The 22,751-nt window shown below is 41.0% G+C and overlaps 1 protein-coding gene across 1 annotated transcript; it reads left to right on the top strand.

Annotated features, from left to right (window-relative positions):
• The first annotated feature begins 373 nt into the window (after positions 1–373).
• On the top strand, positions 374–22,155 carry LOC139735685 (ATP-binding cassette sub-family C member 10-like). Its single transcript, XM_071646431.1, has 19 exons — positions 374–704; positions 4,499–6,010; positions 6,777–6,902; positions 7,487–7,714; positions 8,846–9,002; positions 10,818–11,065; positions 11,589–11,840; positions 12,628–12,726; positions 13,245–13,434; positions 14,187–14,441; positions 14,869–15,031; positions 15,395–15,587; positions 16,154–16,369; positions 16,711–16,838; positions 17,281–17,450; positions 18,763–18,923; positions 19,393–19,646; positions 20,343–20,586; positions 21,420–22,155. The coding sequence occupies exons 2-19, from the start codon at positions 4,502–4,504 to the stop codon at positions 21,627–21,629; spliced, it is 4,803 nt and encodes a 1,600-aa protein (XP_071502532.1). The 5' UTR covers positions 374–704; positions 4,499–4,501; the 3' UTR covers positions 21,630–22,155.
• Positions 22,156–22,751: the final 596 nt, after the last annotated feature.

Below are 22,751 nucleotides of genomic sequence, written 5' to 3'. Positions count from 1 at the left end.
CCCCGATCAATTACAAGGCGGTCATAAAAGTGCACGGAGGGCGCTTCTATACTTTTTGGTTACTGTATGACAGCGAAGCTAGCGATGCTTCTGTACTCACTCTTTGATGACAACTGTCAAACGAACAATGTTCGCGTGCATTAAATCTCGCGGAAATCTTCTTTTTCGTTCAATAAAGTACAGGCCACCTTGGTTTATCAGCGCACTGGTATCTCGTGGGGCCAAGATTCGCGAAATAAAAATGCACGCGCTAAATATAATGAATGCGAGTGGCCGGTCGGTGCGGTGGCAATCCACGAAAACAATCCATCCCACGAATTGACATGCCACGAATAGCTAGTGTGGCACCTTTCACCGGTTTTGTTATGGTGTCCTCTTCTTCAGACTTGTGCAGAATCAGAAGGACACGTATCCGGGTTGGCAGCTGTGACACCCCTTCAAAAATCGGCTTCATACTGTATCTAAACGTTAATGCTGATCGTGGAGCTTGCAGAGCTTGACAATGTGGGCATGACACCCCTGTTTTTCATCGTCAAGTTGTTGATATTGCTTGCGTAGTCCCACAGCCTGATATGTGTGCTGCCCCACAGACACAGGCGCAGACACTGCACAACACGCCGTCGCCACCGCCACCTCAACTCTGCGCCGCACGTATGTGCATGAGCTGCAACTTTGCTGCAAGCACCTGCTAAGGCCAGGAAAGGGTAAATATATTGTGCTTCAGTAAAATCAGGGAGGTAGAGAGTTTCCACCTATCAGTCTATGGAGGAGAGCCGACAAAAGTGAAAAAAAAAAGAATGATAAAAGACTCCCCTGGAAGCTGGACAGACAGATTTTTGCATACTCTCGAAATAGACCCCACCTCTGTGTGTCTGTACTAATAATACTACAGCAGCTCGCCTGTTTACACTTGTGAGTTCAGCCCCACCGTGTGGCGTTCAGCAGTACGTAAAGGTAAACTACATTAGCTGGGTGGGCGGTGGGGCTTTCTTCCACAGTATAATACTGTAAAAGTGGATATTTTCGCACGACTAATTTTTCGCGCTTGGCCGGGTCAGAAGAGTTTCGCGTGTTTTTAATTCCACGGAATCAAGACATCACGCACAGGAACATATGGCATGTAAAAATATTCGCGTGCTTTTATTTTTTTGCTAGTTTCTGGTTGCGCGAAATGCGCGAAAATTTCCACTTTTACAGTACTCGCATATGCGACCCCACCAAACAGCATTTACGCGAGATTGATACAGCGGCAGCGCCAATTTCCACAGCTTAGCGTCTTTTGTCCTTCCTTTCTCCTGTTTTTTCCCTTTTTTCTTTCTTTTCTTTCTCCCTGTTATTCTTGGAAAGACTTCCTAATGTCCCTCGACTAATTCAACCATAAATACAACCCTAAACTAAGCCAAACCTACTTGTTTAAACCCAAACCCTAAACCTTAACCTAACCTTACTTGCTAATGCACGGATGCATGAGCACTACTGCGGTGAGGCTGATTTCATGATTTTGCTGATTTTTCTGTCTAAATTTAACACTGCTGCAGCACTGCTGCAGCAGTGCCCCAGTGCTAAAGCTGAAACAATTGCTGAAAGGAATAAAGCAGTGTTAAATGTAAGGTTTCATATATTGTCTAGCATAAAATATTTTACTACATTTTACTATGTAGAACATACAGCAAAACTTAGGCCACTCTTACTACACGTAGGTGCATTTTTAGACCCAAAATCTACTTCATTAGTTTATTGGGTGAACATTCGTTTACATGTATGGCAACAGGAGTATAGAGCTAGACCTAGACACTTGTTCTAGAATCATAGCAGTTTATATTTACGTGGGTTTTTTATTCAGGAATCATGGTACATGTATTTGTGTTTATGTGTTATGTGTACTGACAGTGACACTATAGAGTGATCAGTAGACAGTGCACTCCAATTATAACAAACATGGTTACACTTTAATTTCCTTATACTGAAGTAAATTCCAGCCCCAAACAACTCTAAACTATTAAAAGTCTATGGTACAAAATTTGCTTGTATTGTATAAGAACACTGTGTCTATAGCAAACATTTTGTTTCAGTGAGTAATTTCTGAGTGCTATTGACAAAGAAAGCAAAACAGATGTCCTTTATTATATTCTTACAATGATTAAAAAACATTCAGAATAACGAACCTTATATAATTGTCGCAGTAACAAAACCCCCCCCCAAAAAAAACAACAACTTTGGAACAACAAACAATGTCTCAATTCCAGAATGATGAACTTTCTGAATGACGAGCCTTCAGTAGAATGAACCTTCAGAGTAACAAACCTTCAGAATAATAGATCCTGGGAATAGCAACCCTTTCGAATCTTATTGAGCCTTCGGTATAACAAACCTTCAAAGTAAAAAAACCTGTGAGATAACAAGTTGTAGCCAAATCCTAAAAGCTATCACTTTTTATACATATATGTTTTCATACCAAGCATAAAAAGTACAACTATATGCTCTCTCTTTAAGTGTGAATTTAAACAAAATTGATGAGATAGCATCCCATTTTACATAAGCTAGCAAGGGTAGGGTAGTGTAGAGTAGTATCACAAAAGTAGTAAGGGGTACATTATATGGAACTCTTCCTGATGGGCCTGTTCAATGAAGGGACCTATAACCACCAGCACTACTACCTGACAGCCCACCCCCCCCCCCCCCCCCCCCCCCATTCGCCCATTCGCCCATTCGGAGCACAGAACATTACTGGGATGGTCCTCTGATGTGGGACCTGGGCTAGAATGAGAATTATTTTACAGGGTGATGCACAAGTTGTCAATTCCTTACTTGGCTGTTGAAATTATTATTGTCCCCGCCGAACGAGTTCGAGCAGGGGACTATGAAACGGGCTCCGTACGTGTGTCCGTCCGGACGTCCGTCCGGACGTCCGTGTGTGCGTCCGTGTGTGATCAAAATCTTCAATTTGCTACTTCTCTGTCATTTATGAGCCAATTTTGATTCTCTTTGCTTTATATGATAGCACTACATGGGAGCTTTGAAACTGCTACACAGAATTTCAGTCGTGACCTTTGACCTTGACCTTTGACCTATATTATACATTTTGCTACAAAATGCTACTCCTTCGCCATTTCTAACCCGATTTCGATTCCGTTTGCTTTATGTGATGGCACTAGGTGAGGGCTTCAAAACTTCTACACAGAATTTTGACCTTTGACTTCTTTGACCTTTGACTTTGATTTTTGACCTGTATTGTACATTTTGCTACAAAATGCTACTCCTTCGCCATTTCTAACCCGATTTCAATTCCGTTTGCTTTATGTGATGGCACTAGGTGAGGGCTTCAAAATTTCTACACAGAATTTTGACCTTTGACTTCTTTGACCTTTGACCTTGATTTTTTTACCTATATTGTACATTTTGCTACAAAATGCTACTCCTTCGCCATTTCTAACCCGATTTCGATTCCGTTTGCTTTATGTGATGGCACTAGGTGAGGGCTTCAAAACGTCTACACAGAATTTTGACCTTTGACTTCTTTGACCTTTGACCTTGATTTTTGACCTGTATTCATTTTGCTACAAAATGCTACTCCTTCGCCATTTCTAACCCGATTTCACTTCCGTTTGCTTTATGTGATGGCACTAGGTGAGGGCTTCAAAACTTCTTCACAGAATTTTGACCTTTGACTTCTTTGACCTCTGACCTTGATTTTTGACCTATATTGTACATTGGCTACAAAATGCTACTCCTTCGCCATTTCTAACCCGATTTCGATTCTGTTTCCTTTATGTGATGGCACTAGGTGAGGGCTTCAAAATTTCTACACAGAATTTTGACCTTTGACTTCTTTGACCTTTGACCTTGATTTTTTACCTATATTGTACATTTTGCTACTAAATGCTACTTCCGGCGGGGACATATATTACGCACCGCGTAATTTCTACTTTTCCTTGTTTATGCAGCAAATAGATAAATGACTGAATAAATGAACAAATGAATAAATGAATGATTGAATGAATGAATGAATAAATGAATGAATAAATGAATGAATGAATGAATGAATGAATGAATGAATGAATAAATTAATGAATAAATAAATAGACAAATAAATAAATAAATAAATAAAAGAATTCTGTCTGTATGCCGAAGTAATGCAAAAGTCAAACTGCAAACTGAAATTGAAAGATCAAAACTTATAAGAATAGTGCACATGGTGCACATATTACTCTCTGCAGCTACAGATCAATGCTCCAACAATTTGACTGAGCACTGTAGAAAGTGTAGTTGATTATACACATTTAGGGGTTTATTTCTAAGGCTACAATTTGTTTGAAGTATAATGCATATGGCAGGAAATGTTCTGTTTGAGGGATGTATATACAAATGTAACTATACACAATTTCACAGCTCAAGCTGGCTGAAAACGAATACAAATTAAGAGTAAAGTTGAGGGCTTTCGCTTCTGTGAAATCAAACCACTGAGAACTGATGGTATTCTTACCATTGCTTATTGCAGATCATGATGTCGTCAAGAGGTTCTTCACTGGACTCCTTCTGTGGAAGGTCATACACCAATCACACTATATGGGAGCACAATCCATATGGCCATTGCTACGAGCAGCTAGTCTTCATCCTACCTGCCCATTGCTTGCTAGCTATCATCAGTGCTCTGTATGTTGACTTTTTGAGCAACAAATTGAGCAGTCCCAATCTTAAGAGGTCAATTGCAGTCCATGGTAGGTTTGTCACAGCAGTCCTTACTGCCCTGATTCAAGTATTAGACATACTGCTAAGACAATTTGTATCCAATGTAAAGCCAGCACCTGTGGATTATCTGGTGGATTGCTTGGCAGCGGTCGCATGGTTAATGGTAGCCCTGTACCTGTGGAAGCTGAGACATCAGAGCATTGCATATGTGCGGACCCACAAACCTGTCATAGGGTCATGGTTCTTGACACTGATGGGCGTCTGTGTCCGACTGACCACCATCAGCAAGGAGTTGCACAGTGAGGGTAAGACTTTGTCCACTGGTGAAGAAGCCATTGTCTTTGCATGGACTGCTCTCCAGATCCTCTACCTCATTTCACTCCTGCCAGCCCCTCGACACACCAGAGTGCATCATGAAATTGGAGCCATTTCATCGTATGGAAGCATAAACGAAGATCCCACAGAGGAGGAGCCACTGTTGGCCTCATCACCTTCGTCCAGATCTGGCTCGCGGGAGCTGGAGCTTGGCACAGCAGAGGATTCCGCCAGTCTTCTCTCGAAAGCCACTTTCTGGTGGACGCAACCGTTGATGCACAAAGGCGCCCAGGGTCAGCTTGTTCGGTCAACAGATGTGTTCCTCTTGCCAAAGAAGCTGACCACTGGGTATGTAGAGGCGTACTTCTCAACAGTTTATCCCCAAGGCTCCAGGGCATTTGCAGAAGAATTGTATTGTTTCAACGACTCACTCCATAATGGGAGGGCACCTGCAGTGAGTGAAGAAGGTGGGTCATATGGTTATGGAAGCGTGATAACAGGTGCAGTCCACAGAGAAGGACCTCTTGATACCGAGGTTGCCGTGACGGAAAGAATCACACTTTGCCGGGCACTCTTCCGCGCATTTGGCTTGCGATTCTTCCTGTTAGGCATAGTCAAATTTCTGGCAAATGTGCTCACATTTGCAGGTCCTCTCCTCCTCAACGCCATTGTGTCTTTCATGGAAAACGGTAAAGAACCGATGCGGTATGGCTACTACTATGCCCTTGGACTTTTCCTGTCAACATTCCTCAGTGCCATGCTGGGTACCCATTTCAACTATCAAATAACCAAGATACAAGTCAGGGTTCGTGCAGCTCTCATCACGACTATTTACCGCAAGTCCCTGGCAGTCAGCGCCACCACCCTGTCCGCCTTCACGACGGGACAGATTGTGAATTTTATGAGTGTCGACGCTGGGAGGATAGTCAACTTCTGCAACAGCTTTCATGCCTTTTGGAGTCTTCCCCTGGAAGTGGTTGTTTCACTCTATCTGCTTTACAGGCAGGTATGTATCAAAGAGTTTTTCATGCATGAGTAAAGAAAGTGATTAACATGATCTTTATCATACAACAGTGTGATACTATATTTTGCAATTAGCAGGTAATATTTGATTCGTGTATACCACAAGAAAACCTTTCTTTAATGGTGCATCTAATTTGACATGGTGTATTTGAATAATATAAATGTCAATATCATTTGTAGCAATCTGATACTTTTGATACTTTGAAATGGAATGGTGCCACACAGGCATGCTGAGAATGCACTTTTCATTCAAGAGTTTTTCTGTATTGGATATTCATTTTCTTTTTCTCTGTGAAAGCTCAATACCTTCCCCTTATTGCACTACCTCTGTTGTGCACACAAGATGAAATGTGCAGGCTCTTTTTCGTATGAGTAATGCATACTTGCATCGGGACCGGCAATGCATCTAGCATGTTGTCTGCACGGATGCCATTACAGGTATATATAGAGCATCTAATTGCTTTGTGCTTGACTAAAGGAAAACAAGACCTACTCCATCAAGCTGTACATGGTGGAACTTCAAGTATTATTTAACAGCCTATCTTTAGGCAAGTAAATATTATGTATTGAGAAACTTTCTTTGCAAATTTTACATCAACAAATTGTACTTGCTAGCATTATCCTGTGAGTATTGTTACTGCAGGTAAGGTTTACTTTAAGAGGTCTTTTCATTTTTTTCTCTCTCTTCTTTCTTTTTTCCCCCCTTTCTCTTCTTTCTTTTTTTCCCCCTTTCTTTGTCTGATCTCAAGGTTGGTGTATCTTTCCTTGCTGGCCTGGCCTTTGTGTTTCTGCTCATGCCTATCACCAAGTGTTTAATGGAAAAGATACAGAAACTGAACACCGACATGATGCAACAAAAAGATGGAAGAGTGAAGGTAAGACATGGGGATATGTGGGCATAGAAATAGCCAGCAATAGGGAGAGAAGTATATCAGCACACTTATAGATGTGCTGTATAGCTTAATGTGCACTAGAGTATCAATTTTGCTGTAAGATTTTGCTGTTAGACAAAAGAAAAACAACAAATCACAACAACAAAATGCAGAAAAACCTGCTTGTGAATACATATACTCTTGCCCTCAAGTTCCTTTCACAGACAGGTAATATGGAGGCCCATATACCGGTAGTTAATTTAGCTGAGATTGTAAATAGATGTAATACCTTTGTGTAAAAAGTGTTACGTCAAAGCTTTTATACAAAGCTGATATGGGTTACCTCATACCATACTATTGCACACAAGCATAGGGGATGATCAATAGCTGAAGTAATGCAGTGTTTCCATACTCAGTGCTATCCTTCAGAGGCCAGAAGCTCACTAAATAGGAATTAATATATAAAATAGTATGCTCCTCACTGAAAGATGTGGTGCCTGTTTTGTCTGTGACCATTGCATCACAGAAGTTTTTTTTTTATTGTGTTGCCTTAAGCCTCAAGCCTTCCCATACCCTCACCACTTCAGATCATGAACGAGATTCTCAGCGGGATACGCGTCATCAAGTTCTACGCCTGGGAGCGCCACTTCAGGCAGCACATTGAGGAGCAGAGGTCAGAGGAGCTGCGCAGTCTGCGAGGCATCAAGTATCTGGATGCCTTGTGTGTCTACTTCTGGGTCACCACGCCCATCCTCATCTCCATCCTCACATTTACGACGTACGCCCTTCTTGGACACGAACTAACTGCAGCAAAGGTTTGTTACCCTGTGTGGTGTTTTCAACACAAATTGTTCCTAGGCCAGCTAATATATGCTGTCATAGACTGACTATTATGTGCCATGTATGTGGTAGAAAAAAAAGTTTGACACAAGTGAAATCACAGAATCACCTTATCCTCTGTGTCATCTTCCAGAGGATGCAATGTTCAAATGTGAGATTGTACTGAACTTGCTCATATTGATCAGGTGCTATATTTCCATACCATCCATGTAAAATAGCTTCCCTCAGGAGGATTTTGATTTCTTTTTTGATATCATCGCCTGCCTGGTAGAAGGACCTTGAGTCTTGGGCAGTCAAAAAGTGTTGATGACAGTGACATATAAAAGAGCTTTCAAAACTATGTCAAATAATGTAACATCAAACTTTGATTCGGGGGTCATAACTTCATGCTATGTGTAGGACCCTTCTCCTGAGCAGGCAATGATAGATTCTCCCTAATTCACAGATATGTCCATTTCTATGTTGAAAGGTGACAATTGCAATTTGAGGGGAAGGCAAGAAGGTCTTAACTTCCATGAAGATGTTCAATCTCACTATCTGGGGTAACTACTGAAAGCAATCCTTTACACACAGCTATCACTTCTGATGCTGATTCTTTGTAAGATGTTTACACCCATCCAGTGTCAAATGAAATCATTTCATCAGAGTATGAGATCCTAACATCAAAGGTACTGTTAGCTATCCCTTTGTCATGAAATATATTAGGGCCTTAAATTATCACATTAGCAGCGCCATTGTGTATGTCAATTGTGTCATGCATTGGCACACCTTGTCATGAGGAGATAAACTTTGAGATGGAGGTATTGTGAACCAGAAATGATTACGTGCATTTTAATTTTGCGAGATTTGTGAAATTTAATGCACACAAAGTTTTCGTGTATACTATATGCATTGAATGCCAGTGGCATTTCATGAAAATTTAAAGCCACACCTAGTCGGCTTCAATTCGCAAAATTTTATGCTGCAAAATTATTTTGCTTTAGAGTGAGCCTTCCATTACACTGCACAACTCTGGTGCATGCTACATTTCTGAGTGATATGTAATCCAAATAGTCACATTCAGACTAGATAATTGTCTCAGTGTTCTTCATTTCTCTGACGATCAGGTATTCACCAGCCTGGCCCTGTTCACCATCCTCATTGGACCTCTGAATGCCTTCCCATGGGTCCTCAATGGCGTCATAGAATCATGGGTGTCACTGAAACGTGTCCAAGAGTTCATGGATCTAGAAGAATCTGACCTGAAAGCATACTATCAGTCAGGTTAGCTGGTTACATTTTTGTCCCCGCCGAACGAGTTCGAGCAGGGGACTATGAAACGGCTCCGTACGTGTGTGTGTCCGTGTGTCCGTCCGTCCGTCCGTCCGTCCGTGTGTCCGTGTGTCCGTCCGTGTGTGCGTCCGTGTGTGATCAAAATCTTCAATTTGCTACTTCTCTGTCATTTATGAGCCAATTTTGATTCTGTTTGCTTTATATGATAGCACTACATGGGAGCTTTGAAACTTCTACACAGAATTTCAGTCGTGACCTTTGACCTTGACCTTTGACCTATATTGTACATTTTGCTACAAAATGCTACTCCTTCGCCATTTCTAACCCGATTTCGATTCCGTTTGCTTTATGTGATGGCACTAGGTGAGGGCTTCAAAACTTGTACACAGAATTTTGACCTTTGACTTCTTTGACCTTTGACCTTGATTTTTGACCTGTATTGTACATTTGGCTACAAAATGCTACTCCTTCGCCATTTCTAACCTGATTTTGATTCCGTTTGCTTTATGTGATGGCACTAGGTGAGGGCTTCAAAACTTCTACACAGAATTTTGACCTTTGACTTCTTTGACCTTTGACCTTGATTTTTGACCTGTATTGTACATTTGGCTACAAAATGCTACTCCTTCGCCATTTCTAACCTGATTTTGATTCCGTTTGCTTTATGTGATGGCACTAGGTGAGGGCTTCAAAACTTCTACACAGAATTTTGACCTTTGACTTCTTTGACCTTTGACCTTGATTTTTGACCTGTATTGTACATTTTGCTACAAAATGCTACTCCTTCGCCATTTCTAACCCGATTTCGATTCCGTTTGCTTTATGTGATGGCACTAGGTGAGGGCTTCAACACTTCTACACAGAATTTTGACCTTTGACTTCTTTGACCTTTGACCTTGATTTTTTGACCTGTATTGTACATTTTGTTACAAAATGCTACTTCCGGCGGGGACATATATTACGCACCGCGTAATTTCTACTTTTCCTTGTTTTCAAGTGATGTGATATATACAGCTGTAATAATGATTTTTGTTAATTGATACTCCAGAATCTTCACCATGCATTCAAAATCTGGGATATTCTCCATGAAGCTGCTTGATGCTGACTTGCATCAAAATGCATGTTGCTTTCAAGTGCTTCCACTTACAATGTATTTCTTTTGAAGCTTTCCTCCATCAGACCAGATTGTTACAAAGTTTTCCATTGAAAAATTCCAAAGTCCATTTCCAAAGTTCCGGGCAAATTTGCAAAATTTTGCAAAATCATTACTGTGCACAAACATGTAGTATTCATTTTTACTCTCGCAAAGCCTGTATATCAATCCTACAGGATTCTGTATTATTATCTTTTTTTCTTTTTTTTAATCCACCAACTCCTCCCATGATTACTTGTATATGTCTTCCTTGAACTGGTAATCCATATTGTGGTGCTGCTCTCAGTGTGTGACACTGAGATCACTGGTGTAGTGTGTGTTATGAGCGCTCACGTTATGATGCTGCTGCACTGTTGGGCTCATTCAACAAAAGTTTTTTTCATTAAACACTAGAAATTGCTGTCACCCATTTTTTAGTAACTCAGTGTACACCACCACCACCACCACCAAAAAAAAAAAGAAAAAAAAAGTAATAATTCAACCAAAATGGCAGATTTCTGTTTGGTACCCCAGGGTACCAAAAACTGCATCAAATGTCACAGATTGCACTGAAGTAGTGATTGTTCACTTGTCAGAAGCCACAGTTTGTAGTGTTGTCTAAGTCACATGCACTTACTTTTATATGTTTTCTTTAACTTGGTTTTCATAAATAGATATGTGTCTATCAGAGGGAGAGCATCTCAAAATCCAGGAAGGATGTTTCCACTGGGAACGACCCAAGAGAGAGGATGAAGAAGAGAAGGAAGGTGGAAACAAGGAAGAAGGTGATAAAGGTGACAGAGAAGAAGAAGAAGAAGAAGAAGTAGAAAGGCTCGTGAGCAGCAGAGAGCAGGAGAATGATGATGGAGAAAATGTCGAGCAGTCATTAAGATTGCAAGACATTGACTTCAGCGTGTTCAAGGTATGATGTTAATGTGCTCACTCACAGTGCAATACAGCAATTTGACAATGCAATGCAATGACTGTTTCTTAAAAAAAAGCCAGGTATATTGGATACTGGAACAAAAATATCATTTGATGCATTTTATTTGCCTATTGTACACTCAGTATAACAGTGAAGTTAAGTAAACATCATGAACAGACAACTGTGCCGACCTGAACAGTTTATTGGGGGAGGGATTTCCCCAGCCTCAAAGAAAGTGGTATGGGATATTTCTTTACTAGTTTAGGTGAAATATGAAGAATATGCTAGTCATATTTCTGCAATGTTACTAATTTTGAAAAACTAGATAAGTCAAAAAATACATCGAGCTGTTTTTCAAAAAATGGATGTCCAGGACACTTGCTTTCTCTCGTCACATCATTTTATGTAGCTTTTATTCTCATTGCCAGCTATTTTCTTTTTCTTCTTCTAAAGAGTCAGCAAAATCTTGCAAAACATGATGTTAAGCAGTTTTATGTTATTTTTGTTGTCAAATCTGAAGGGTCAGTTGGTTGGCATCATCGGTCAAGTCGGCTCCGGCAAGAGCTCCCTCTTCTCGGCCATCAATGCGGACATGGTCAAGGAGGGTGGCTCCATCAGCGTGGCCGGATTGGGCCAAGGATTCGGTCTGGCGTCGCAGGACCCCTGGCTGCAGCATGCAACAGTCAGAGACAACATCACCTTTGGGAAGAACTTCAACACCAACTGGTATCAGCAGGTGGTGGAGGCTTGTGCTCTCATGGAAGATATCAAGGTAGGTCTAAACACAAGCTTTGTCGTTTTAAATTGATCATTGTGGCTTACGTTATTTCAGTTGTTGATGACATGTTCAGGTTGTTATATTATGGTATTAGTGTGGATGCTGAACTGAAGAAGGTATACCGAGGCAATAATCTTTCAGCTCACTTGACTCCCTTTATTCAAGAGGTCGCCATCTAGGCAGACTCTCCTAGCCTTGTTTCAGACTGTACATTTGTACATCATATCAGTACACAGGGCACTGTTTTGTAAAGTTGTCAGTCCTGACAAGTTGTCGGTCTCAGACAATTTCAGTAAAGTCATTGGTTGTGATTGGTTGAGAAACAGACAACTTGTCAGGACTGACAACTTTCATGAAACGATGCCCAGATGGAAATGGCTGATGTGGAAAGAGGAAGGACAAACTGAGTCACCTGATCTGAGTTATTATTTCATTCCTTGGCCAGCTGTCAGCAGCACTTCATGAGTGAAATGTTACAAATTGCTCCAGACATGAAATGAGGACCTAATGACAATGAAGGCATTTCAAGTTTCTGTATTGCTATTAAGATGATGTCAGCTGGGTGTTTGCTGATCAACTAGAGGGTTTCACTTTTAGAAGTTAATCAGTAAAATCTTACTTTTTTTGAAGTTTGAAGGTGCTTTCTGTTTGTTTTGTAACATAACTGGTTGTAATTGATCACCTCAAGTTAGACAGCTTGTTCAAAAAATGCATGTATGTTTGAAGTTGTATCTCTCTGTGTAGCTCAGACCTCTGTTATCCTGCATTTGTTGTGTTGTAGATCCTACCTGCTGGACATGACACTGAGGTAGGAGAGAATGGAGTTACACTGAGTGGTGGACAGAAGGCAAGAGTTGCATTGGCAAGGGCTGTGTATCAGGTACTTTAATACAGGGTGTCAACTTGTGAGTTGGGGGGGGGGGTGGCTGTTTCACAAAAGAGATTTTGCTAATGTAGGTGTAATGTTGGGCAGGTGTCTATGGGAAATGCGTGTTATAGCAAAATCAGTCCATCCTCAAAGGGGTTGAAGTCACAATCGCAAAGTCGCTGATTCCGCAAATTTGATCTCAAAAGTTGCGTGAGACTTGAAAGAAAAAAGTCAAGAAACCTCATGATGAGGTTCTTCTCACGTTGCAGAATTATTGCCCGAAATTAGAAGTAGGGCAGATTCCAAAGCCCCCCCCCCTGCTTGATTAGGGTAAATGGGGGCTGTGTAATAAAGAAACAGATCTACATCATCAAGTGGGTAACTGTCTGATAGAATAATAACAGCATTGTCTCAGTCTTTCCAAACAGTATGTGGTTGTTTGTCTTACAGTAAATGAATAATCTTGAGATGTGGAAGGAAGAAATATAGGTCAACAAAAATGTTCACACTTTATTGGTCTCCAATGCCAGGATAAAGAGATCTATCTCCTGGATGACCCCTTGGCAGCAGTGGACGTACACGTAGGCCGGCACATCTTCTCCAAGTGCATCATGGGACTGTTGCGGGACAAGACTCGCATCCTGTGCACCCACCACACAGGATATTTGACCGAGGCAGACATGGTCATAGTCATGGAGGGCTGCAGAATCGTAAATGTTGGTGAGCTCAACATAGTTTACTACCTATGCTGGTTTTGAAAATGCGGTTTGGTCACAATGGGTTACGCAGTGTATGTTAACCCGTTGAAGACGAGTCCCGAGTATACTTGGGCAGGTGTCTGTGGGAAATGCGTGTTGTAGTGAAATCAGACCGTCCTCAACAGGTTAAGAAAATTTTGACCTGTGGACTACTAAAGTACACATCAAATATACGTGTAACACAGATAAATAACCTAAATTTTGATGCCGGAAGTATTGTGCCTCTGTGGCCTCCATTTTGTGAAGAATTTAGAAACTAAATGAACCAAAACTTATCATGGTATGATGAAAAGACAGAATCATCTATGTCCCTATCGTCACTGGGGTGACAAGACCTTGAATCTCAAATTTTGGTGAAAATGACTTTTCTGGATTAATAGTCAGATAATCAGTTAAGTGATGTCCTGTCCAAATCCTGGCTGTTTTACCACCACAGCATGTCAATGGGAAGACTTTCCCATTTGATATAGTGCTTTGGCTGCCATGTTTTTTTGCTCTCCTGAACATCTAACATTTTGTAGATACAAGGTCTTGTCGCCCCAGCGACACTATGTTCTTAATGACATTACATGACAAAAATGATGTTCAACATGGACTTTATGTAGACAAAGTTTGTTTGGTGCAGAAGGTACTAGTTCCTTTGTAGTAAAGATTATTTCACAGGAATTGACAGAGGGCTCAAGTTGTGTTTTTCTCTTCTTAATCTCGATCAAGGTCCTCCCAGCTCTGTCCTCGACCATTCCCAGTTTGCAACCCATCTCCAGTACAGTGAGAGCGTCGGGGAGACCAGCACAAAGGACTTATCGGCAGGGAAAGAGGTCGCGGGATGCACCAAGGGTAGGGAGAAACTGGTGGAAGAAGAAGAGAAGGAGGAAGGTGTCGTCAAATTTGGCATCTACAAGGCCTACTGGAATGCTGTGGGCAAAATCTTGGCTCCATGTGTACTGTTCTCACTCTTCCTCATGCAGGGTATGTTCAATGAAGGGGCTTTCATACTATGAGAAGGCTGCATATAGAGTTGCATAGTGCTTCGTACCAACTACGCCATACTTCCACTGCCCTATGCTGTGCCTGCCCTGGCCTACAAATGTACATGTGTGTAACAATGTGCGCAGAGGCATACGCAAGATTTTCTGAACTTGTTTCGCACTTAATCAGATAAATTTGTCAGTCCACATATAATCATGGAGTAAAAATCAGAAGAATTATCACCGGTTAGATATGATAATATGAGTCTTTATTCAGTGATAGTATAGTTTCAACAGACAATGCAAGATAAGACAGTGTGAAATGTATGCTATCATATGACAAGATATGCCACTAGATCTGACATCTGACCAAATGTTTGTATTCCCCCACGCTCCCACTTTCCCTTGGCCTGGATTGCCCCCTGTAGCATCAAAGAATGTGAGCGACTGGTGGCTATCATACTGGACTGTCCACACTGGTGGAAATGCTGCAGGAAACAGCACCTTAGCCCCTCCCACTGGAGACCCTCCCACCATCCACTTCTCCCTACTGGATCCAATATACAGCTCTTTGGGACTAGGGCATCACATGTGAGTTTGCAGTGAAAGAGTCTCACATCAAATGATCCCGTGAACATATGCATTGACATGTGAAACAAACCAATACCAGCTCGGCGTAAAAGAGATCTGTAGGATGCGCATCCAAATCAGATTGGAAATGGTTCGTGGTGACAAAAATTTTAACAGTGGAATGGAAATGAGTCGATATTGCTGTCTTTAAACGAATCCACAAACTAGTTTCCAGTAAACCTTTATCTCAATTTAAGATATTAACAAATATGTTATAATTTGTATCCAATCTATGGACATGTAGTTTTTAATTTGAAGCAAAGTATATGAAGGTGATATACTAGTTTTTGTTTCCAACTTCCTATCTTTGTGTTTTACCTGCAGATCAACATCTCACTCAGGACTCTGGAGTTCGAGCGATGGTTCTGAACGAGGTCTTGAGTTCTATCTCGGAGTCTATGGTGGCCTTGTGGGAGCTAACTCGATCTTCACGCTCATACGGGCTTTTCTCTTTGCCTACGGTGGTATCCGAGCAGCCACAGTCATCCATGAAAGATTGCTTGAAAGCATTCTAAGGGTGAGTGCAGTCAAGCTTGCAGTCTCCAGCAGTCATTGCTACCAAGACAAAGCAGCCCAAGCTGGATGGGGAGAAAATCTAAGTAGTTTTGCTATCATCCATTTTTGGAGTCAATCCATTTGAGGCTTTGCTTTGATTTTTTTTTTTGAAATTACAATTACCAGCAATAATTTCAGCAGGTAAATTGTGCTAAATGATGCTTCCAAATCACAGGTTTTAGGAGTGTATAGAATCATGTGTCTACATTGTCAGGATTGGCTTTGACGTTGTAATGCATGCCAACCCAACAGAGATTCCATTAAGCAAAGTGTGTTGAAAGTGGAATGAAATGATGAATACTGGTAGTGCATACTAGACGATGAAACTGAATATTTTCTTATGCTGCCCTCTACTGTGGTTTTTCCATTCAGGGTGCAAGCTTTGGTGTATATGACATTGACTACCCAGACATGTGCTCTTTCTGAGGATCCATGTGAATGTGGTAATCTACTGCATTTTGCAACTCGTATGTCATGTTGTTTACAATAGCTGTTATTTAAAGGGTTTGGTAAATTTCTTTTCTCCAGGCTCCCATCTCATTCTTTGATGTGACGCCCGTGGGCCGCATCATCAACCGCTTCTCCTCCGACGTGTTCACCGTCGACTTCAGCCTGCCGTTTGTCCTCAACATCCTGCTGGCTCAGGCCTTCAGCTTCCTGGGCACAGTGGCCGTCACCTGCTATGGCCTGCCATGGTTCACACCCTGCCTCATCCCCATCGGAATCCTGTACTATATCATACAGGTAGGAAATGGTCTGCCATGGGGACATTGGGCATCAGTATCATTATTTGGTTATGTGGGACACTGAAGAGAGAGCTGCAATCTTGCAGTCATCTGTAGAGGGTAAAATTGAGTGTGTTGTAGTAAATCTGAGATGTGATTACCACGTCATGTAAGCCATACATTAGCAAAACTCAGCGGAAAAGAAGAAAAAATTAATACACATGATGTGTATGTGCGTATACAGTGCTCATTTCTGTAGATAAATATCAAATTTGAAAAGGGTGATGGACAAATGCAAAGTTTTGCAATCTTCTTGATTTCATGAAACCATCATCCAAAATTTCCACTTTTTCTTTCTAGAACTACTATCGTAAGACATCTCGAGAGCTTCGTCGAATCTACAGTATCTCCAACTCGGCCATCTACAGTCACTTCTCAGAAACTCTGGCAGGCTTAGCTACCATCAAGGCAATGAGGGCCACACAGAGGTGAATTATGGTAACATATGTTAATGAAGTATCGTGATCTATCCAAGATGCAGCTTCTATATTGCTGTTCCTCATACTATGATTAACCCGCTGAGGACGGACTGATTTTGCTACAACACGCATTTTCCACAGACACTTACCTGAGTATACTCGGGACTCGCCCTCAACGGGTTAATGTGTTCATAATGCTACTCTTAAATATTGTACGGAAAGGGGACATATTTCTGCTTATTGCAGCCCAAGAAAACTCAGATATTTTGATTAAAAAATGGAAAAAAGAATGCTCTATGTTATTCTGCCTGATTGCAAGCCAACAAAATCAGCTAGAAAATACTTTCAAACACTTTGACATGTCATTGTGAAGTCACAGAATAATGGATCACATAGTCAGGTTTTGTTTTTATCTCAGTCAAGTCTATGCATTGTACCATTTTGCATGCAGGTTTAGACGTGAAAATCAAGAAAAGCTGGAGTTGAATCAGCGTGCTTGGTTCAGCAGCAATGCCGTGACCTACTGGCTTGCCTTCAGACTGCAGATGATAGGCGTAGCCATGGTGACAGCAGTAGCCATCATAGCTGTACTGGAGCATCATTTTAACACTGTAGACCCAGGTTTGTCATTTATTACTCCTTTTAACTTTGATTTCGATTATCAATATAAATGTTATTTACCTATACAATGCAATTGCATACTGACTTTATGTTGATACATCATACCCTGTTCATCACTCCTGTGGACCAATAGATTTCGAAGTATGTGTCATATGTATTATAATAAGTTTCCTACTACTTACATTTGCATTACTTGGATACGCCCACAGAAAGAAAAGAAAAAAATCCAAACCAAGATTCTGTCAGTGACATCATCTGACAGTCACTGCTTATGTGCTAGTATGATTTACAAATGACATTGAAGTGCACCTTCCCATAAAACGAGCATCACTTTACATTTTTCCATGATGTTAGTACGATTGCAGGGAAACGTGCATTGTATGGTTGGTCTGTAAAAGGGGAAGATGTATTCCAATGTCTTTTGTTAGTCATAATAGTACTTTATCAGTGATTGACAGATGATGTCATTGACAGAACCTTGGTTTGGAAGGTTTTTATGAGCATATCAAAGTAGTCGGAAGAAAAGTAGTAGAAAAATCATTATAAATCATATGGCACATATTTAGATGTTTGTTGGGCCACATAAGGAAAGATCAAGGTACATGTATTATAAATCAATACAAGTCAACAAGCATTTGCATGGCATAGTTCCTTTTAAAGGAATAGGTTGTGGTGAATAAAATATTAGGCAACTTTTGTTCTCTTTCTATAAATGATAATGGTGTATTTTCCTATAGTTGTCCACAATATGAATAGGACAGAGCAATGATAATTGTTCAATTGAAACTAAAGAGACTTCAAACGCATGAAGAGCATGTTTGGTCAGAAATAGCATGTTTCAGCATCAGATATCATCTCATGGGCAGATCAGTCTTAAACCAGAGATGAAAGTTTCCCCATGTTTGCTGCTTCTGATTCCAAAGCAGGCATTCAGGTCTTTGAATCAGGAGTGCCATGCTTGTAAGCAAGCCGTAGACAGTTTGTTATGACAGGTTCAACGTACTGGCTGCTGAGCACAATCCAAATTACTCGCTTTCATCTCCACTTGACCAGTTTGTGAGTTCGTTTTTTTCTGCACGCATAATATGACATGAATTGCATAGTCCACTTTTGTTGCAAATCTTTCCTGTCACAGATAAGACTAGATATGTCTACAAGGCATCAAAGACAATTTCAACTAGTAGATAACTTTGTTGCATAAAAATCATGATGTCATGTTGAAGGGTACTAGTGATCACTGTCGTATTGAAATATCAGGTTAATGTTCCTGCGGCTTTAAATCTTGTTTGCTTCTCTTTCTATCACTGGACAGGTTTGGTCGGTCTAGCCATATCCTATGCCCTGTCCATCACCAACCTCCTTATCACAGCCATCACGCAGTTCACGGAAACCGAGAAAAATATGATCAGCGCGGAGCGCACTGAGCAGTACACTGTTGGGATTCCGGCAGAGCTACAAGGAGGCCTCGTACAGGTGAGGAAGGTACCTCAATGATCCCAGCAATCTCAACATAAAGAGCCCTGTTTTCAAAGTACTGGTATTGTACAGTGACAACTGGCAATGATTCAGTTTATTATAACATGAGGTAAGCAACGACTTACATGTGAGCTGTAATCAGTATTCAAATAATTTCCTGTGGTAACAAAGTTTTGGAATATACAGTCATGGCAAAATTCTATATTACATGTGTCCCTGGTCAAGAACTTGTCATAAATGTTTGATACTTAGTGAACAGTAATGTATTGCACTGTTGTGCAATTATTTATGTTTTGGATAATGTAAATATTTTTAAAGAGTGAGTTATAGTGATGTCCACATCACAGACTTGGGCAGTAGGTTACCATGCATGATTTTACAGATTGTTTTATTTTTATTTTTTATTTTTTAGCAGTAGTCACTTATAGATTTTTCATTGCATTTCTTTTTCGATGTAACGTTCTAGCCTCCAATGACCTGGCCGCATCATGGAGTGGTGTGGTTCCGCAACGTCCACTTCTCCTACCGCGCCAACCACCCAAAGGCCCTGGATGGTGTCAGCTTTGAGACCCGTCCGGGGGAGAAGGTGGGCATTGTGGGCAGGACGGGCTCGGGGAAGTCCACCCTCTTCCTGGCGCTGTTCAGGATGGTGCAGATCCAGCAGGGGGAGGTGTCTGTGGATGGAGTCAACCTTGCAGAGTTGGCCCTTGAGGATGTCAGGTAGAGTGACAGTACAGGGCTAGGGAAAGGTGACACCTGCAAGTTTCATACCACCCACTGTCCCCACCCCCTTCCCCTTCCACCTTTTTTGGTGACATCCTTAACTCACCTGCCCCAACTAGTTAAAAATATCATCATCCTATGTGTATCAAATTTCATGTTTTTGTGGGGGTTTTTTCGGGGAGGGAAAAGGCCTGTCTACTCTGTTGTCAAGTTATGAGTTATTGTGTCTTGTGATTATTCTGAATTTTGTTTGACGTATGGCTGTGAATGAAAATGCTCTCTCATTATGTTTGTTGCATGGATGTAAAGTGGAAATGAGTGGAAAATCACAAGAGAATGCTATGTGCCATCTGTATGTGAAGAAAATTATAATGGGTATTGACTTTGTCCAAGCTGTCAATGAATTTTAATATCTTGGTCATGGCTTGATGCCATGAGACCCATGCAATCAAGCATTGTGTTGATCATGCAACCATATTCTTGTAGCAGTATTTCAATCCACAATGCACCGTGTAGATGCTTTAGTTTTGTTGCAACTCTGCAAATATGACAAATGGATTGATATCTGTGATCGAAAAATATGTCATAATGTAGCAAACAAATTTGTATGGTGTCCATAATGTCTGTTTTTGTTGCAGTTCTTTTCTGTAACATCTACTATTTATATGATTTACAAACTGTTTTACCACACAGGTCGAGGCTGGCAATCATTCCACAGGATCCATTTCTCTTCAGTGGCACTGTAAGGACAAACCTTGACCCAATGGGTCAGTTCACTGACCGGGAGCTCTGGAGTGTCCTTGAGAAATGCCACCTGAAGGAAGTGGTCACTCGTATCGGTGGATTGGAGACCCTGGCAGGAGAGGGAGGCAAACTTTTCTCCACTGGTCAGAAACAGCTGGTCTGTCTCGCTAGAGCAATGCTGACCAAAGCAAAGGTGAGACATGTTGCATTGTACAATGCAATATTACACTGTTGAATTGTAACATTTGATATCCGTGTCATATGCCATTGAATTTGTTTTTACTAGAGTGTAATCCATTCTCAGAATTATGAGCTTATGAATCATAATTTGGTTTCCTTGTATGTTGTTTTGTCATCTACATTTATCCATTTCCAAGCTAATACCTTAAATCCTCTTTTGTTGTATGAGTCTCTCCCATTTTACTGTTTTTAGAGAATGAGCTGTTGATGTATTTTGTTACCAGTGGCATACAAAAATCCGTTTTCAATTTTTTTTTATTATCTAGAATTGATAAAGAAGTAGTGATCACTCAGGCTCTTTTCCCCAAGATGAGCAGTTATTAGAAACAACCATAATGACAGCTACATATCAATGAGAAAATGCACACATTGCCATTGCCTTGCTGATGCCATGAAAAAAGTTTATATTACACAAATGCCTGCACCTTTTCAAGTCTGTTGATGTCAAAACTTTGTCAAGTCTTGCCATGCAGGTGAAATTTGAATCGTGAGTAAGAGGATAGTGATTATTGATATGAAATAACCCTTGGATCAACTGTATTTCAGACTTTCTCTTGACATGAAGATTTTCAGAAGATTTTAGAAACTTGAGGTTTACTTATTCTGAGGTAGAGGAGAGTAATCGTTGATATGAAAGTAACCCTTCATTAATTAACCCATTGAGGACGGGCTGATTTTGCTGCTACATGCATTTCCCATACACACTTGCCTGAGTACAATCGGGACTGGTCTTCAATGGGTTAAGAATTTCATCATATTTCATACTGTTTCTTGATCCCATCACAGGTTCTGTGCATTGACGAAGCAACAGCCAACATCGACATGGAGACGGACAGCCTCCTGCAGGAGGCCATCCGCGAGGAGTTCAAGGAAAGCACAGTCCTCACCATAGCCCACCGCATCAACACCATCAGCGACAGCGACCGCGTCCTGGTCATGAGTGGGGGCAGGGTGGCCTACTTCGGACAGCCGGATGACATTTCCGCAGTGCTGTGATGTGACTGGTTGAAACCATTAGAAAGTCTGTGATACAAATGGCCCAGGTGCATCACAAAAGTATCTGTCTTCATTTTCCAGCGGTCTTGTTGTTGTGACTCCTGTTCCCTTCAAAATATATTGTGTGCTAATTTAGTGGTACATGTACTAGCCTTATCTTTAAGGCGTTATAATGACCTCTGCTCATCAAGTTGATGGGTTTTAGCTTCTGATAATGTACTGGTGCAGAAGTCGATTCATGACGTTCATTTCATGGTCACAATGAAATGAAAAGTCTAGAGGTGTATTGTATTTTCCTGGGATAAATGGCAAAGACCTCTTGTATTCAATGAAAGAATTTGGAAATTTGAAGACGAAAAAAATTTCTCCAAACCTACGAAAAATATCGAACTGAAATAGGACATATTGTATTGTGGTAGTAAATACTATCAATGATTGCACTTTGATGAATTTTGCACAAAGGTTCAATAGTTCTAAAGAGCTGTGAGAAGATGAAGAGGAATGATCCTTCTTCTGTCATTTTGAGTATTATGAGGGTACATGTGAAATATCTCATTCTGAATTCAGCATCGTTACAACGTGTAGCTGTCAAGTAGGATATAAATCTCCCCTCCGTAGGCCTTGAAATGGCTGATACAAGAAGTATTCTGAACAGTGTCATTTTTTGTCGAGCCCACCGGAGGTGTGGGGAGACTAAGGGATCGCCTGCGGCGTCTGTCCGTCCGTCATCCATCCGTCCGTCGTTTGTCCGTAACGCTACAAAAACTTGAATAACTCTCTACTGAGGATTTCAATTTCAATGAAACTTTGAGGGAAGAGTGGTTATGCAAAGTTACACAGTTTACCAAACATGAAGGGCACCTCAAGGTCAAAAGTTACAGGCAGAGGTCAATGTACTTTAGGGCCCAATGTTAAGTTTTTAGGGCGTGTTTCGTTTATGGCTCGTAACTTTTGATGTATCTGTCTGTTTGTGACCGAACTTAGATGGTAGATGTCGCTTGGGAAGTTGAAGGTTACCACAAGGTCAAAGGTCACAGACAGGAGTCAACGAACTTTTAGGGCCCAATGTTAAGTTTTTATGGCACGTTTTGATTATGGCTCATAACTTTTGATTCCTTTGTC

The sequence above is a fragment of the Diadema antillarum genome, unplaced genomic scaffold (genome assembly GCF_040938485.1).
Source record: "Diadema antillarum isolate AM-2024a unplaced genomic scaffold, OU_Dant_1.0 seq00000590_RagTag, whole genome shotgun sequence".
In the NCBI taxonomy this organism is placed as follows: Eukaryota; Metazoa; Echinodermata; class Echinoidea; order Diadematoida; family Diadematidae; genus Diadema; species Diadema antillarum.
Note: the sequence above shows the minus strand (reverse complement) of the source record. Positions and strands in the feature narration are given on the sequence as shown.